This window comes from Vitis vinifera, chromosome 12 (genome assembly GCF_030704535.1).
Source record: "Vitis vinifera cultivar Pinot Noir 40024 chromosome 12, ASM3070453v1".
NCBI lineage: Eukaryota > Viridiplantae > Streptophyta > Magnoliopsida > Vitales > Vitaceae > Vitis > Vitis vinifera.
The window spans coordinates 19,452,630-19,471,309 of record NC_081816.1 but is presented as its reverse complement, the minus strand read 5'-3'; the positions used below and the strand labels follow the sequence as shown (position 1 = coordinate 19,471,309).

Sequence of the window (18,680 nt, the reverse complement as noted above, 5' to 3'; positions counted from 1 at the left end):
CAAAAAATGATACTAATAAAAACACACAAGTTAAAAAATGCATCTATCAAGATTCAAAATCACCACAAGCCCACTAGCTTTGAATTCTTTCCCCAATTAATAAAAAAATAAAAAATACACACATGCACATGTAGTTCAAGAATTCTCGGTTTGTTTCCATTATACAACAATTTGTACATTATGATATTAGATTGCAACTCAATCATAGATTCATGTGCCTAAAATATGATAATGATTTGATGTTTGATTATCTAAGGAATCATAGGTGAAAAAGTGTATTTTTTACTATCATTAATATGTGATATGTGATTGTAAATTGTTGATGACTTGATTATAAATCATTAAATTGTTGATGACCTTCATTCTCTAAATTGATGTGGGATTTTTGTTTTTAATTTGATAGGGAAATAAAAAATGGCATCAAACTTGACTCCATCCTCTGGTCAAGATTCAACTACCCATTCTCAATCAAGTAGAAGTAAGACCGATCCTACATGGGAGCATGTTTCTGAAGAAAGATATGGAAATGGAAGGAGAGCTCTTATTTGTTTGTATTGTAAAAAGATTACAAAAGGTGGAGGTATTCATAGAATGAAACTACATCTTGCTGGAGTGAAAGGAGATATTGGTCCATGTAAATCGGTTCCACCTGATGTCAGATTTCGCATGGAAAATTCTTTGCAAGAGTTTGTGAATGCTAAGAAAGCAACCAAAGAAGCAGATGAATATAGAAATCTTTATGGTCCTAATGTGTCACAATTTGAAGGGGATATGGCAGAAGGTGAAGAAGAGGTTCAAGAAATGCAAAGTCCTATGGCAGCTAGTAGTGGAAAAAGGAAAAAATCAACAGTGGATAAGTATTTTGCACCAAGAAATACACAAGGAGCTCAACCTTCCATGAGGAGTGTGCTAGCTGGGAAAGAAGCTACTTGGAGAGCGGATATGGCGGTTGGGAGATTCTTTTATGATGCATGCATTCCTACTAATGCTGTGAATTCCTTCTACTTCAAGCCAATGTTGGATGCTATATCTGCAATTGGTCCTGGATATAAGGGTTCAAATTACTATCAGTTGCGGATTAATCTTTTAAAGGATGCTAAGAAGGAAGTTCAGTTACTTGTGGACTCTTATCGTGCAATTTGGGCAAAAGTTGGGTGTACAATAATGGGTGATGGTTGGACAGATAACAGACAAAGAACACTCATCAACTTCCTTGTATATTGTCCTGAAGGAATATCGTTTGTGAAATCTGTTGATGCTTCGGACATTGTCAAGGATGCAACTAATTTGTTTCAGTTATTTGATGAGGTGATTGAATGGGTGGGTCCACTCAATGTAGTTCATGTAGTGACTGATAATGCAGCAAATTATGTGGCCGCGGGGAGATTGATTTCTCAGAAGCATAAACACATTAATTGGTCACCTTGTGCAGCTCATTGTCTTAATTTGATCTTTAAGGATATTGGTAAGATGGATCATGTTGCTGAACTTGTAAGACGTGCGTCAAAGGTGACAATTTTTGTGTATAATCATGTTGCTTTGTTAAGTTGGTTGAGAAAAAGGGAAGGATGGACAGAGATTCTGCGACCTGGTGCAACTCGCTTTGCTACTACTTTCATTGCACTCAAGAGTCTTCATGATCACAAACATGATTTGCAAGCTTTGGTGACTAGTAAGTTCTTTGTGGACTCTAGATATTCAAAGGATTATAAAAGCCAAGTTGCAGTTTCCATCATCTTGGATAATAGATTTTGGAATGATTGTTTGATTGTTGTGAATCTTATGTCTCCACTAATGCGTTTATTGCGTATTGTTGATTGTGATGAGAGGCCTTCGATGGGATATGTGTATGAAGGCATGTATAGGGTTCGTTTGGGCATTAAGAAATTGTTTAACTACAGCGAAAGACTATACAAGCCTTATACAGAGATCATAAAGCAACGTTGGGATCAACAACTAAAGAAAAGCATTCATTCAGCAGCTTATTGGTTGAATCCATGTTTCCAATATGATCAGGAAAACTTTTGTAATAAGCCAAATGTTATTGGAGGTGTTATGGATGTTATTGATCAAAAAGTTTTGAAAGGCAAGATTGAAACAATGAATGAAATGAGGTTATTTCGTGATCGATTGGGAAGTTTTAGGAGAGACCTTGCTTATTCTTCACGTGAAGTACTTCAACCTGGTAAAATATTATTTTCATTTATTAGTGTGTTTGTTCTTTTTTATTAGTTACCTACTTACTATTTAATATTTTAAACTTGCTAATGTGTTTTATTTTTTTCTTATTTTTAATGTGAAATGGTAACTAGATGAATGGTGGAGGCTACATGGATATAGTGCACCACATTTACAAAAGTTGGCCATTCAAATATTGAGCCAAACCGCATCGTCTTCTGGATGTGAGAGGAATTGGAGTGTCTTTGAACGTATACATACCAAAAGAAGGAATAGATTGGAACATCAAAGGCTTAATGATCTTGTATACGTTCATTACAATTTGCGGCTAAAAAATCGGTATAAAATTATAAATGCTTTCTTAGTTGTTTTGAATTCAAATTCTTCTATTCACAATTATGAATAATTATATGTTTTTCTTTTTTAGGTTTTATAACAAGAAAAGAATCTATGATCCCATTGACTATGCATGCATTGATGAGACCGATTTTTGGGTAGTTGATGACGATCAGCCAGCAGAGCTAGATGTTGAAGAATTGGAAAATCTTCTATATGAAGAAGGGTCAATTCCAATAAATGAAGTGGAAGGTTCAAGTTCTCACATTGGTTAGTAAAATATTTAAACTTATAAAAATTCAATAATTATATTTTTTCTTCAAAAATGATTTCTTGTTGATATATATTCAATATTTTTGTAGATGATGAGGATGGTGGTGACATGGCTAGAGAAGGGCTTGATGTGGAGAATTTTGGTTTTCCAAATGCTCATTTTCAATCTCCATATTCCAATTTCCCAAATGAATGAAGACATGAATTTTATATTTATTAGTATGCAAAAATCTTCATGAATATTCAAACATTGACATGTTATGTTTTTATTTTGAGTAATTATTTAAGTGTTGTGGACCTATGGTTGACATTTGTATTATTTGGTATGGACAATGTGTTAAGTTAACAACTCTTTGATAATTTGGTTATTATAGGATAGTAATGGTTTGATTATTTGATAAATATTAAGTTTATTGACATTATGAATGTATAACATCTTATATTGTGTTATAAATATCATATATGATAATTGATGACTTCTACAGGTAAAAAATTTTGTGACAAAACTCAAGTTACTCAATAAACAAAGTAGATGCTGTCAAAATTTACATATAATTTATTAATTTGTTAATTTTTTATATTATATAAAATAATAAAATATATATTTATGACGTCACCGGTTCGATAGCGGTTCGACCGGCGGTCCGACCAGTGAACCGTGAACCGGTAACTTTTCCGGTTCAATGACCGGTCCGGTTTTTAAAACATTGGTTATGGTACCTCATCCTTTTACTTTGTCCATAGTGTCTATGCCTTTACTAACTCATTCTTATGAACTAAGTTAATGTCTTATTTGTTTTCATTGCAATGTATGGCAATCCACATTCTTTCTTCAGACATAAATTATTCTTATATGACATGAAAAGTCTTCATAAAAAATGTTGGTTAACTCATAAGTTTATAAAATATTTACTTATAAAGTTTTACACCATCGAAGAGATACTATGTTGAAGTTTTATACTTTTGACTACTTTATTAATATCGTAATCTCTTTATAAGAAAATGTCTGATTTGTACCATTGAATTTACAATCTCAATCATTAAAAGTGTATAATAAAATTTAAGATATTGAATCAAGATAAAAATATATGAAATTAATGTATAAATAAATGAGATCAAATATAAACAAAATGAGACTAACGTACAAAAAATAAGACTGAACGACAAATGAATGAGACACAAATGACGTAGAACATAATAATATCAAATTGTATACATAATATATTCTAATTAGTCTCATTCTTCAATAAGTACCAATTTCGATATTGTATCGACCTCCTTCATATGCGGTTATGGGTTGGAAATGAGATTAGAAGAGGAAATTCCATGTAATTAATCACCTAGAGCACCTCGCAAACATTTTGGAGGGGTCATTTCCCACATCGAGGACATTGTTGTGTGAGCCATTCAAGAGATGACCAGGTAACCACCTCATCACCCACCCCCAAACCCCTATAATTAAAAAGAAAAGTCAATTTGGCATTAAAAAAAGAAACCGAAGCGAAACCAATAGACACACTCCAAACAGAGATCTCTCATCATTCAATCCATTGTTTCCCCAAAGCCAAAAGAAAGGCATTTTCACTGCTTCTTCAATCTCACAGTAATAATATCTTAAGACTTTGGCAGAGGCACAATACACAAGGTTGAAGATTTACACAGAGAAAAAACCCAGACCGAGAGAGAAGGAAGATGAAGATGAATGGGTCTGGTCTTGTGTTGAGGCTGCTATTGTTGTTGTGTATCAGTGATCTTCTGATTCCCATGTCCCAAGCCATCTGGTTGAGCATTCCCTCTTCAGGAACCAAGTGCGTCTCCGAAGAAATCCAGAACAACGTCGTCGTTTTGGCCGATTACCTCGTCATCCCAGACGACCATACCCATTCCAGCCCCACCATCTCCATCAAGGTTTGTTTTTCTTTGCCCCCAGTTTACCCCCTTTCGTCCATCTTCAAATTCGTCTTTGACCCTGTTTGGTTGTAGAGAAAACTAGGGAAATGAAATTAATTTTGGGATCTTGTGATACAATCATGATTCAAGGGTTTGATTTGTTTTTATTTTTCTGCATTTTTTCTTGGCTGCCGAAGGCAGTTCTGATCTGGATTTTTCCCTTTTCATGTGATTGGAGAGTTTTAGGAATGTGGTGCAATAGGAAACGCATAAATTTTTTTTACCTTTTACAACATTGAAAACTTCATGAAAGGAAAAAGTATGAAAGAAGAGGTTGTTGTAATCTTGTTTGTGTTTGCTGTTGTTTTGAGAATCTTAAGTATATTTTTGCGATTCAAGGTGGATTATCTGTAATAAATTAGGGTTTTGGTTTTAGATTGGATGCTAGTCTTTTGGGTTCAAACACTAAAGAATTTGGAGGTTGGAGGTTCAAGGAGGAAGAACTTCTAGGGTTCTTAAAATCAAAATTAAGTGGGGTAGACTCACACACGCTATTGACCTAAAAAGGTCCTCCCTTATGTCTTTCTTCACAATCATTCATTACATCAGTTATGTAGACTATCAATAATCGGGTTTCTATTTGCCCCTATTTTGATTGCTTTTGTGGGTGGCTTTGATGCTTTAATCAACTCTCTCATTTTATGAGAGAAATATTATTAAACCAGCTTCAGTAGCCGAAAGCAAAGCCTATTGGTTTGGAGGAAAGTGGTAATAAAATCACCTAGTTTATTACCATCTAGGTGTTTTGAAATTCTTCTTCTTGTTCCTTCAAGATTAATTTTGATGGGCAATCAAGGTTTGCTAGGGATAGGAGCCTTTTGTAGGGGCCATATCGAAATATTGCATTGCTTTGTGCAGAGTTACAGTGAAATGACAAGCTTATGACTTTTACATGGGAATTTGAAAGTGAGTGTTGAGAGCAGTTTTGGATCCAACCGTAATGGAGGGTGGCATACTCCAATATGGAGTACTTTATTGATCCTTAAAGTTAGGGCCTTGGAAATGGCGTAGAGAACTTACTATGTTTTGATCAAGGTTGCCTAGGAAAAATAATTGATAAAACTATAAATATGCCCGGAGGTGTCCTCCTTTGTTAAGAACCATCAACAGTGTCTTTGATCTAGGTTGCACAAGGAAAATGTTTGATAAAAATAAGTATATTGAATTAAGGAGATGGCTCCTTTATTATGAAGTTATATGGGATGAGAGCATTGAAGTGAGGATTAGATTTCTCTCTATATATGCTATATCAAAGGTTAGATTGTATAGTGGGGCTGGATCCATGTCGTTTGATAGACTTTGTAGATTGGATAGGCTCTATGTAAAGCGCAGTTGCAGTTTTTTGGGTCTTCACACTTTTTTTGATTGTTGGGTCTCTTTGTATACACTGTGTATACCTTTTTCCTTTAATACACTCTTTCTTACCTATCAAAAAAAAATTATTTGGGTGAGGGAAATTGATGGGAGGAAAACATACAAAAGGAAAGTAAAGATTGTTGGGATTTCCCTTGTGCTAATCACTATTTTGTGAATCTTATGTGGTATATTTTACATTAGCATCAAATCTCTCTTGTGGTTAGTATTTGTTACAGTTTGGCAAATAAGGTTGTGTTGTTTTCCAATGTAGTATTTTATTGATCATCAAAAGCCATGCATTGGAAATGTTTAGAATTGTTGTTACTTGGGTTCCTCCTCAAGAATTTGCAGGCAGATTTCTTCCTGGAAAAGGGAGCATCATAAGGGAATGTTTTAATGGATCTATTAGGCTGTTGTAGTCGGAGACTTTGCATCTCTTCTCTTATTCCATATTATCAAGCCTCCCTTTGTTTTCTGATAAATTTTCAATTTTTATAAGGATTATATTTTTCTTGGCTGGGTTCCTCCTTGAGAATATGGAGTCAGATCCCTTCTTCCAAATCTTCGAGCCTCCCTCTCTTTTTCTAAATTTTTTTGACCTTTTATAAGGATTAGAATTCAGTTACTTGGGTTCTTTCTTGTGAATTTGGATTTAGATTCCTTCCAAGAAAAGGGAGCAATAATTAGGAAAAGCTACAATGAATCTACTATGCCTTCATAGTTGGAAGCTTTTTATCTTCTCCTTCCAAATTATCAAACCTCCCCTTTTTTTAATGCCATTGCTTCTTCTTCTTCCAAGGCATCAAGTCATCCTTTTTTCAATAAAACTTTCACTTTTTACAAGGAAAAAAACATTACAATATAATGTCATGAAAGTCTTCTTCTTCTTCTTCTTCATCTTCCAAATTATCAATCCTCCCTCATTTTTCGCCAAAACATTTCACTTTTTAGAAGGAAACAAGCATTATGGCAGAACCCAATGAAAGTCACTCTTTCTTCTTCTTTCAAATTATCAAGCATTCCTCTTTAGGTGCAATTTTCACTTTTTATAGGGAAAAGAACATTATACTAGAAAGAAACACCATGAAAGTCACTATCTCCTTGAAGAAACATCTGACAAGCATTGGCCACCTATAGAATGAAGTTTGCAATCTACACACAAATTTAAAACTGTGGTCGTGAGCCTGGTTCTGAAACCTAATAGTTTGCTGGGTTCCTCACTTGAGAAGAGAAGAGAAGGAAAGTTCATTAAATTTCTTGTTGTTGCATGGGAGAATGTATGTAAATGAGAGGTGAGGCAGCTAAGTAATCAGGGTTTGACCCATTGGGCATTGAATAAAAGGAGCTGTTAGGCATTTATCTGGAGGGCTCAATCAGCTTAGCCTGGCACCAAAAGGGCTAGATTGGATTGTGGTGGAGAGAATTTGGTTTGGGTTTCTCTTGTCTCTCCTGTGAGCGCAGCCATGATTGAAGGATCTGGTGCTGAGGGTAAGAAATGTTGAACCAAGCATGGAGAAGTAGCTTTGCTTCACTAAATGGAGCTGGTAGTGGTTGTTCAGCCTCCTAAATTGTGATCGAAGTTTTCTGGTTTCAAAAGGCAGCATTAAGGAAAAAGTAAGTTGTCAAAGCATGTCCTTAGTAAGGTTGAGGGTTTTGGAAAATCTTCGGGGCTTCCTTTTGAAGGGTTTGAAGTTGCAGGCATCAAGACTGTTTAAGCTATTAAGATTAGATGGGGCCATGTGGGAAATAATATAGCGTAAGAAAAAGGCATTTTAGGTTGAGCTCAAGAAAGATAAGGAATTACACACGCCCACATGGTTAACCATGATGGTAAAGGAAGCTGAGGTATTATTGATAGTAAAGGGATGGTGGGAGAAAAGGATTGGTCAATATTTAATATCCTCCCTAAGCTTAGAATTATCCTATAGAATATGAGGGTCTTCAATGACAAGACCAAAAAGATGGGTAGTCAAATCTTTTCTTTGTGTTTCAAATGCTAATTTGGTGTGCTTGTGGGAAACCAAGATAAGTGTTGGGATATCTATTAATGCTACGGATTTATGAATCATCTTTTTTTTTTTTTTTTTTTTTTTTTGTGTGTGTGTAACTGAAGGTAGTAGAACCCTTAGATTCTTGTTTTTGAAGCTTAATGTAATCACCATGACAACTAATGTCCGTGTTGCCTCTTTTCTTGTATTAGATGAAATATCATACAGAACCAGGGTCTTAGATTTGTTTGGAGTAGTCTTTATCCCCAAGGAAAATTACAAGTTGTTTGAGTTTTTAAAAGATAGTTACATGACAATGTAATCTTAGCAAGTATGGCAGCCACTCCATTGGGTTCTTAGCAAGTATTCCAGCCACTTCATTGGGTTCTTAACAGGTGCGGCAACTACTCCATTGGGGTTACTCCAAGGGATGAAAAACACAAATATTCTTGGAACTTCTCTCAAAATTAAGCACTATTCTGCATCATAGTAGATTTGCTATTGGTTCTAGTTTCTCGTTAAATTCGAGCAAAAATTTTCAATACAGTAAATCAAATTTAGTGGCAGTGTAGGGTTGAGAATCATGCTTCAGATGTAAAAAACAGTATAATTTGGAAGCTTGCAAGGAAGTTCACTTTAAAATATCATCATTGGTGCTGCTTCTCCCTTTTATTCTTCTTGCTTCTGTTTTCCCTTTTCTTTCTTATACTTTCATCATTTGTGCATTTTGTTCTTAATGTTTGTTCATCCTACTTCAGGGTACTATACTTGGTATTCAAATTGCACCATGAATATATGAAAAGCTTGTTTCTTTTATCACAAACAACAGTTATTGTTAAGATTTGCTAACTAATGATTGCTACATTTAGCTGATCCAATGATTGCTACATTTAGCTGATCCAATGATTGCTACACTACTTGTAGTCAATAGGTAAAAATTTATGATTCTACAATTTTTTATCGTCACTTAAATGACCTTGTAAATTTATATATATTCTAGATGTTAGATGCTTGTTCTCCGTTCCTTTACATATTCACACGTTCTGAGAGCTTCTTTTAACAGTCCGTATGCTATTCCTCGGGCCTCCTAGTCCTTCACTTTGTCCTATTGCCTATGTGCTCTAGTAACTCTGTGCCTAAATCTCATTTCAGAAACTCGTTCCCTTGTTTAAATTTCTTTTCCACTTTATTAATGCTTAAATTGCTGGTGTTCTAAATTGTATAGCTTGTCGGAGTTCTTAATTGTACAGCTTGCAGGTGTTCTTAATTTTACAGCTTATTTGATCTATCTCGCCCTGTGTTCAGGATCCCCAACAATGATAATTTCTTCAAGGATGTTTTTTTCTTCTTGTTCCCAAATTTGACTATATGGCTCTTAGAAACAAAAGGTTCCTTTATGCAATTTTTCTTTTAAAGCTTTGCATTCAATTTCTATGAGTCAAGGTGTCAAGCTACAAATTTTCCTAAAAGTTAAAAAATGTTTTAAAAGGCTAAAGGTGGTCTTGAAGTAGTTTGCCTAAATGAGGCAAGACAAAAGCCTCAAGGTTGAATGAGGTGTAAGCCTCAACTTAAACAAATAACTAATAAAAAATTGTCAAAAAAATAAAAAATACTCTAAAATCACAATAAAATTGAAGAATTAAAAAGGCATAAAATTCATAATAATAAAATTAATCATTTTTCATTGTTAATAGTTCTAATTTAGTTCCCTTTTTTTACATAAAATTTAGCTCTCTCACATGGTTTTACCAAATAATTTCTACATTACTATTACTATCACTAGGATCGTCCAAAAAAATATAATCATATCCAATTGTTATATCATCTTCCCCAATGGTGTTAATCTCGACTCATTCTTCTTCTTTGTCTACCAATTATAGTGGTATCTTTTTTTATCTATTAATAATTAGATTATATATGAGATCAACCACTAGGACAATCACCAATTCCCTTATTCTTCTTAATCTCTCTTTTTCCCTTCCATTTAAAATGTTCATTGAAAGTCAATTAAGCCCTTATTTTGTAAAAGGTTTAACCAAGTAGGGACCCAATACAAAATTCATAAAATTTATATCAAAAGTCCACAAAAGCAATAGATGATAGAACCCATTAAAATTCATTGAATATTGAGACTTGAGTCTCTTATAAAATATATACCAAAAGCCTATAAAGGCTGAAAATCCTTTGGATACTTGAGGCTTAGGCCAAAAACCCTTTGGATGTTTGAGGCTTAGGCTTCAACAACCTTAAGGCTATAGCCTCAAAGCTATATGCCCCGACTAGGTGAGGCTTAAGCCTCAATTACCCTAATTGAGGCTATAGCCTTAAGGCTAATTTGCGGAGCCTTGCCTTGAGGTAAGCCTCGATAGCCTTTTTTTTTTTTTTTTTTTTTTTTTTTGATAGGTAAATTTTTGTCTTCATTGGGACTTAAACTTGAAACCTCCCAAAAACCCTCCCCATCACTTTACCACTTGAGCCAAGCCTCAAGGGTCGATAGCCTTTTTAAACATGGGACTTTAAACCATTAGGTAAGCCAATAATATATATCAAGCTTTATTTAATTTATTTGGGTTTAGGTCATTTCATCTCTCCTCATCGGCGACCTTCTTTTTGGGCTTGCATGTGGACACAATAAATTAGGGCAAATAAATATGCAATGCAGTTTCAAATCATGATTTCCCAACAAATCAGGTTCTGATACATTTGAGTGCCTTTAGATGTTGAGATCATGTGCACATATTTGTTATGCATCTATCAATATAGTCATTAATCATTATTCCTCTATTTTCATGTATTTGTTTATTTACTTTGATAGGCAAAGAGAAAAAATAGCAATAAATAGAACCCCAAGAAAGGGCACCATCATAGTTTTAAAAGGCACAAGGCACACCTAAGGTGTAAAAGTCTCCTACAACTTAAGTGCAAGGTGCAATATAAGACGCATGTCTAAGCGAAATAAAATATGACTTATGATGCATATCAATTTTATAATATGATTTAATGATAAAAAAATTTATAAAATATGATCCAAAATATAATCCAATCAATAAAAAAATTTATGATTCCAAACATTAAAAAAAAAAAAAAGTAATGAAATTATATAATTTTCAATATACAATTAGAAATTTCAAGAATAAAATATTTAAAAAGAAAAAAATAGAATAGAATAGACAAGGTATACCTCTCCAACAAGGCACATGCCTTGGCAAGCAAGGTGATATAACTATGTAGTGGTTGCACCTTTGGTCAAGCGTGCTTTAAGCATGCCATTTGAACTATGGGCGCCATCTAAGAAAACAGAGATATATGTTCCATACATTTTTATATGTAAATATAAACCAATTTTTGGGTTTTATTCGCACAAAAATAATTTAATTTTAGTACTTAAATTGGTTTATATTTGGACTCAAAATAACATAATCTTGATATTCATCCAAGCATGTAAACAGGCCAGCTTGGGCTGTCCTTAACTAGGTCCAGGCAGGTCCTTGGATTGGGCTGGGAATTTAACTCAATTTTTTTTTCATTATTGTGCAAGGGTTCAAATCCTATCTCAGGCATAATATTTGTGGATTGTTTGGGGCTTTAATGCTTGGGCTGAGCTAGGGCTTTAAACAATTAGTAGTCTAAGCCTGGCCCTAGATCGATTGAGCTGGGCTTAGGTCAGGCTTTAGCTCAAAATTTTCAGGTGTGTTATGGTTGGGCTTTTGGCCAACAAGCCAAATTTACATCCCTACATTCTTCCACCATTTTATAGATAATAAATTATGTTGTATGATCATAATTTGTATGTTGTTGGTAGGAAGTATTCTGGTAGCTACTAAGATGCTATGGTGGAGTGGCCAGTCAGTTGTTTCTCCTGAGAAGTTCCTGGTTTAAAGTTTCTACAAATACATTTCATAGTTTTCTTGACATAGTGTCCCTGGACTGCAGCCTGATTCACAAATTCAAATCTGGGATCTGCAATTTAAGTTCAAATTCACTCTATGCCATATAATGCTAATCTTTGTCCTAATCCACCTCCTATTTAATTGGATTAGTTTACTAATAGTGGAGCTGTCTTTGAAGTGCTTGATCCTCACTTAACTTGCCCCCTGACCTCTTATGTTGTTCAGTGCTCCTTTGGCTGCATACAAACATATTGTTTTTGGTTGGATATTTACTTGGGCTCCAGATTTCTGGGTTTTTGAACCATTTATCTCTTTCTTTTTTAATTATTATGAGTACACTGTTATTTTGGAGGGAGATGAATGGAGAATTGTTATAATATAATAGGCGTTGGCTTGATTCTATGCTTGAATTATTAAGGGATTGCTTGTCTTTCTGTCTGAAGCCTTAATTTTTGGATGTTTATGTATGTGTACCTTTTGTTTTTTTAAGTTAAATCTTATTTCAGATATATTTATTTTTTTCCTGAATACAAGAAGTCAACTTTTAATTTTTTATCTGATAAATAACACTTTTGCCTCATTTGCTATTCAGATTTAAGACAATTGCCACCTATGTGTGCCTGAAGTCAACCTTAGGTGTACATGCCTCCTCTTGGTTTCAGTGTCATAGGAGTTCCACTTTATTCCTGTTTATGATATAGGAGATGGATATTAGTACTGTTCCTTTTTCCCAGGCAAGAACATTGCTGGTTCTCCTTGAGTTTCATTTGGGCTGTTTTAAGTTGTGGGCTCTTAAGAAATGTAGGTCAGTTGAGATTAAGTTCCTCTCTATAGAGTCTTGAATTTGTTTTGTTAGTGGGGGTGGGTACCCAAATTGCAACTAAACATGCTTTTAATTAAATTTGTGAGACAATATGTACCTTTGTGTTGGATTGGAATGGCTCAACATTGTCTCAGCTTACTAAAATAGTGCTCAATGTGCCTCTTATAGGTAACATCACCATATGGGAACAATCTACATCACAAGGAGAATGTGACTCATGGTCAGTTTGCATTTACAACTAGTGAGGCTGGCAACTACCTCGCCTGTTTCTGGGTCGATGGCCATAATCAAGGAGGCGGAGATGTAAGTGTCAACCTTGACTGGAAAACAGGAATTGGAGCAAAGGATTGGGAATCTGTTGCCAGGAAGGAGAAGATTGAGGTGACCTCTTCAAATTATTTTTTCCCATTTAATGTTATGGTACTTATAATTAAAATGTTAATGTCCAACCATATTAGGTGTGTTTTATCCAATTGAATCTTTTGATCAGTGCTTATTATCATTAAAAAAAAAAAAGAAGGATATGGCATCCTACCTCATCAAGAATGAATGCTATATCACAAGGTTTCAAAAAAGTATTCTCTGAAATAAGGAATGGTTTCCTATGTCAAACAACATAACAGTTTTACATACCTCTGAAATTGGCATGTTACACCCTCCTATCTTTTAATTTCAACCGCAGAGCTTGTACTATAAATTAACGAAAATGGAGGATGCTGCTGAATTGTAGTAAATTTCTGATGATCCACGTTGGCTTCAAGTGTGTTGAAGGAAAAATTTAAGCTCTTCAAAATCAGCACAGCATTTAATTTTGAGGATGAGAATATGCAAACAGCACAAGCTCAATGTTTTAAACAGTGTTGATGATCGTGGATGTTTGCATTTGATCAGGTTTAGTATTACTAATTTCATGGATATTGTATGGAGTAGATTTCTCATTTTCTAATTTTGGGGAAAAAGTAGGATTTGGTGAGCGAAGTCTGGAACCAGTACCAATTTCGGAGTTTGTCAAGATTTCTTTAATGACCCAAAACTTTCATTCTACATCCTGGCCATTTGATAAATTTTTCTTTCATCATGCTTTCATCTAAAACCATTTTTTTCCTGTAGGGTGTTGAGCTTGAGTTGAGAAAACTTGAAGGAGCAGTGGAGGCCATCCATGAGAATCTACTCTATCTCAAGAGCCGGTAATTTTTATGGTTTTAGTTGGAACAGCATCTAATGTTTTTGCATTGCTAATCAATTAGATCATACCAGTTACCATTTTTCTCCCATTTTTTTGGACTTTTACTCACAGAGAAGCAGAAATGAGGATGGTGAGCGAAAAAACAAATGCAAGAGTGGCATGGTACAGCATCATGTCATTGGGCGTCTGCATTGCAGTTTCAGCTTTGCAGTTATGGCACTTGAAGCGATTCTTCCAAAAGAAGAAGCTCATCTAGGTTCTTCTAATCTAACCGTGTTTCTTGATGAAAGAAGAAGTTCAGGAACTTCATTTATTTATTTATTTCTTCGTCTTCTTCTTCTCATACTTTCTTGATGCATAAGGAAATTTTTGGTACCATAAAGAACTTATATTTTTCCTTTCCACATCTGCTTAGACTAATACATAGTGACAATGAAGGTGATGATTACTTTGTTTGTCTCCTTTCTTTTCTTTGTCATTGTCTGGTTTTCAATTTGTGCTCTTATTTCCCAATAAGAAGGGTTGAGAGTGTCAGTTATTTATAGCAGGAGGTTTATAATGATGGTCAGCAACTTCTAGGCCAATTTGAATGTCAAGAATGATCATTTTAGGCAGCTCTTAATGTAATTAACTGTATGAAATTGTGGTTTGATTGGTTCGGTTTAGAGTGCATTTAGTAATGATTTTAGAAAAAAAATTCAAGCGTTAGAAAGATTAGAAATACTTATGAGAATTATTGTCAAACGGACTCTTAGTTTGATTAGGTTTAATGTTTATTACACATGTCATAAATGTATGAAGATAGATTGAGGTTATAGCCAAACATTGGACTGCACCCACCATCCAGTGTGAAGGCCCAGGGGGTCATATGCCACCCCCCACCTAAATTTCATCAGGAAAAAAAAAAAAAAAAAATCTTATGTATTACTATTATCCCATCAAATTTCTAAATAAATAAATTCTTATATAAAAATTAAAATGAACCCTAAAAATAAAAATTTAAATTTGAAGTTTTAAAATATTAAAAATAATTACTTTTCAAATATGACAAAAATTTAATTAAATATATTATTTTTTAAGTTAATAAACAAATTCAAAGTTTAAATATCGGGATACTTAATATGTTAATGATATTATTATATAATAAATAATTTCTAAATAAAAGAATTATAATTTATAATTGATTTTATATTAATTTGAAAAAGAATTTCCAATTTTATGAAAAATTATAAAATTTATTGAATTTTTTTTAAATATTTTTATATAAAAAACTACCGAAATTTTTTTCTAACAAAATTTTTAATATAAAATTTAGTTGCTTAAACGATAAGAAGGACATCAGATTTTTAAATTTTATGGACAATTTTGCCCCCCTAAACTTTCTGGCTCTGCCACTGCCCACCCAACCGATATAGCCATTAGCCAGTTAAAGCAGTGGAGATGTGGATGATTTGTCTGTGAAGTTCCATGTGGAACGGCATTGCAGGAATATAATTGAGTGTTGTTTGGCTGAAATGGAGTGGTGGAATGGGAATTTCATTCCATAATTGGGTTATTCTGATGCCTGGCTGCCTCATGAAGCCTTGGAATGGAATGAGAATTATCATGCTGGCTCCAAGCTCTTTATTCTTTCCCACTCATCAAGTTATTATTATTCCCCTTTTGAGATAGGAAGTAGGAAAAATCCTAAGTTAGAAAAAAGTATCAATAATAAATAAATTTCTCATTTTTATTATATTTTATATCTTACATTATTTTGGTTAATATGGAAGTAGAAGGTTTTTGTTTGGTTGTTAAGAAAATTTTGGAGAAGAGAACATGAATTTTCATTTATTAATTTTTTAAGTCCTACTTTTTATCTTAATCTTTGAGAGGAAGGGAATAACAAATTGGGAGAAAAGAAAATAAATTTTAATATTATTATATATTGTTATGATTAAAAAAAAAAAAAAAACTTAGTTGTTGAAAAAATAAATATTGGAAAGTGATACTATTAAAAATATGTTTATTTTGTAATTTTATTTGTATCATTAAAAAACACTAAAATAATTGTGGAAATTAGGGTTTTTGGAGTTAGAGTGAATTGTTGTGTAGCCTAAATATGGAGAGAGTTCGGGTGGTCGTCGTGTAATGTTTAGTGAGCCTTTACGGGTTAACATGGCGAGCCAACACAACCTAATTGAAAGTCGTGTTGTGTCATGTTGGCCATGCCCCATGCAAGCCAAATAAGCAACCTAGTGCGACCAATCGTGTCATGTTGTGCAATGTTGATGGATTATGTCAATGGGCCATTTAGGTGGGTCACCTTGCTTTGTTAATATTTAACTTATTTTTTCAAGTCATTTTATTATTTTAGATTTTTTTTTCATTATTAAGTGATTTTTTTTAAGATTTAAAAAATCTTAAATAATTATAATTTTTTATTTTTTTTTATATCTATCAAGTTTGTAATTCTAAAATTTGTAGAAATTTTAAATTTTTGTTTCTAAAAATAGGAAAAAATCATATTTGAATTTGTTTTTTTATCATAATAACAATAAATTTAAAATGCTTGAATATGAAAGAAAAGGAAATATTAAAAAATTAATTCTTTTATTGAATATTTCAATAAATTACAAGAAAAAAGAGGGGAAAAAAAAAGTAAGAATAGACATCATGAAGTATTCAAATCCATGTTCGTCTTCCCTAAATTTCATAAAACTCCAAAAAAAAATTAAGAAAAATATAATTAAAATAATTTGTTGCTTTTCAAGGGTCATGAATATAAATCTTATAAACCCTAAAAATATTTCCCCCAAGGCCCTAAAATCTAAGAAGAAATATAACTTTAATCCAAAATATAAATTATACCCCAAGACTAATTCCCCATAAATATGAGATCCTAGACTCAATAAAAGATAAGCTCTCCCTAAATTCTAGACCTAGATCAATAAAACTAGTTAAAAAAGAAATCTTAAATAAAAAAAATAAAAATAAAAACGACTTCTAAAAAGACAAAACACTAGGAATAAAGAATAAAACACTAATACTAGACCGTATGCTATGGAACAAAAAATGGTAACTAGAGGAAGAAGCTCCTAAAGATTTTCTAAGTAATAAACTCTTGGGAAAATCTAAAAGAGAAGACATAGAACTCATTAGGCTTGTACCTTGAATTACAACTAAGACCGCGCTTGGTAGTGTTTTTAGTGACTTGAAGTGTTCTTAGTAAAATCACCTATAAAGTGTTTCTCTATAAAATACAAGTGATTTTCCAACACTATAAGTAATTTTTCATATTTTTAAAAATGTTTCCTAAATTTTGTCAAATGGGCTCTAAGTTTTTTTTTTTCTTAACCCAAACTTCCCTAGTTTTTAGAAAATCACTAAATCGAATTTTCCCTTTTTTTAGGTTTATGAAACCTATTACCTTTTTTAATATTCAAAATTTGAATTTTAAGGTAATTTGATTCACTTACTAGCCTATTCCCATGTAAGAATATTTGTAAAACCACCACTCTCAGTGGGGTTGAGGATTTCCATTTTTATAGACGTATACAAAACATAGTGAATTTGTATATATAGATAAAATAGGAAAGATAAGTACAAATGGAAATTGTATCTCCTAAAATATATCTCCTACAATCAAAGAGGATTCTGTAAATCAATAATTGATTTACTGGAATTCTCTACAGCCCCCCGCAAGCTAAGAGTGGGATTAACACAAACTTGAAGCTTGGATCGAAAGAAGACATAAAGATCCCGTGAGACACTCTTGGTAAAGATGTCGACCAATTGTAAGTGGGACGGAACATGCTAAAGACAAGGGGTGCCAGCAACAACGAGCTCACGGACAAACTGATAATTGAGGACGATGTGCTTGGTGTGCTTGTGGGACAACGGATTGGAGCTCAAAAAAATTGCACTCTTGTTGTCGCAAAGAAGAATAGGCTAGTGAGTTAAAGTAACCCGAAGATCTTGTAGAAGATGAGTGAGCCATAAAACTTCAGCTACAGTAAGGGCAAGAGCACGGTACTCAGATTCACAGCTTGAATTTAGAAACTGTGGGTTGTTTCTTAGCACTCCAAGAGACAAGATTATTGCCAAGAAAAATCGAGTAGTCAGAGGTAGAGCGTCTAGTGCCCGGGCAACCAGCCCAATCGGCATCCAAGTGTGCAACTAAGCTCATTTAAGAGGATGACGTGAACTTGAGACCATAATGAAGTGTGCCTTTTACATAGCAAAGGATTTGCTTGACTGCCTGAAAGTGAACCTCAGTAGGTGCATGAAGAAACTGACTTACAGAGTTGGTTGAATGGGCAAGATCAAGACGCGTAATGGTTAAATATTACAAAGCACCAACTAAGGAACGATAGAGAGTCGGATCAGCAAATGGAGCACCTTCAGAAGATAGTCGTTGAGAGACAATCATGGGAGTAGTAACAGGTTTGTTGTCCAATAGTTGAGCACGAGCCAAGACATCAGTAGCATATTTAACTTGGCTGAGGAAAAGGCCGACTGGGATGGAAGACGCCTCAAGTCCAAGAAAATAAATCAGCGGGCCCAAATCCTTGATAGCAAATTCGGAGTGTAGCTGGGAAATAAATCGATTGATGAGAGTAGAGTTATTCCCAGTGAGTATGATATCATCAACGTAAAGGAGGAGATAAATAAGATCATCCTTCCGATTAAAGACAAATAAGAAGTGTATGTGCGGCTGC

At 33.8% G+C, this 18,680-nt stretch overlaps 2 protein-coding genes and 1 long non-coding RNA gene across 3 annotated transcripts; all 3 read left to right on the top strand.

The window, feature by feature from the left end:
• The first annotated feature begins 414 nt into the window (after positions 1-414).
• On the top strand, positions 415-2,030 carry LOC100852591 (uncharacterized). The gene is made up of 2 exons (XM_059740942.1): positions 415-1,942; positions 2,017-2,030. Exons 1-2 carry the CDS (start codon positions 415-417, stop codon positions 2,028-2,030), a joined length of 1,542 nt encoding a protein of 513 aa, XP_059596925.1.
• Positions 2,031-2,145: 115 nt separating this feature from the next.
• Positions 2,146-2,789, top strand: LOC132254796 (uncharacterized). The gene is made up of 3 exons (XR_009467171.1): positions 2,146-2,185; positions 2,313-2,517; positions 2,606-2,789. It is a non-coding gene; the product is annotated as an uncharacterized LOC132254796 (long non-coding RNA).
• A 1,246-nt stretch (positions 2,790-4,035) lies between these two features.
• On the top strand, positions 4,036-14,442 carry LOC100256716 (transmembrane emp24 domain-containing protein p24delta3). The gene is made up of 4 exons (XM_002272958.5): positions 4,036-4,695; positions 12,963-13,175; positions 13,905-13,981; positions 14,092-14,442. Exons 1-4 carry the CDS (start codon positions 4,480-4,482, stop codon positions 14,234-14,236), a joined length of 651 nt encoding a protein of 216 aa, XP_002272994.1. The 5' UTR covers positions 4,036-4,479; the 3' UTR covers positions 14,237-14,442.
• Positions 14,443-18,680: the final 4,238 nt, after the last annotated feature.

What these genes read in the sequence shown, in the direction of transcription:
- LOC100256716 (XM_002272958.5), top strand. Translation starts at nt 4,480, where the DNA reads ATGAAGATGAATGGGTCTGGTCTTGTGTTGAGGCTGCTATTGTTGTTG. An exon ending in GCCCCACCATCTCCATCAAG is followed by an intron (nt 4,696 to 12,962) that starts GTTTGTTTTTCT and finishes TGCCTCTTATAG; the next exon opens with GTAACATCACCATATGGGAA. An exon ending in CTACTCTATCTCAAGAGCCG is followed by an intron (nt 13,982 to 14,091) that starts GTAATTTTTATG and finishes TTTTACTCACAG; the next exon opens with AGAAGCAGAAATGAGGATGG.
- LOC100852591 (XM_059740942.1), top strand. Translation starts at nt 415, where the DNA reads ATGGCATCAAACTTGACTCCATCCTCTGGTCAAGATTCAACTACCCAT.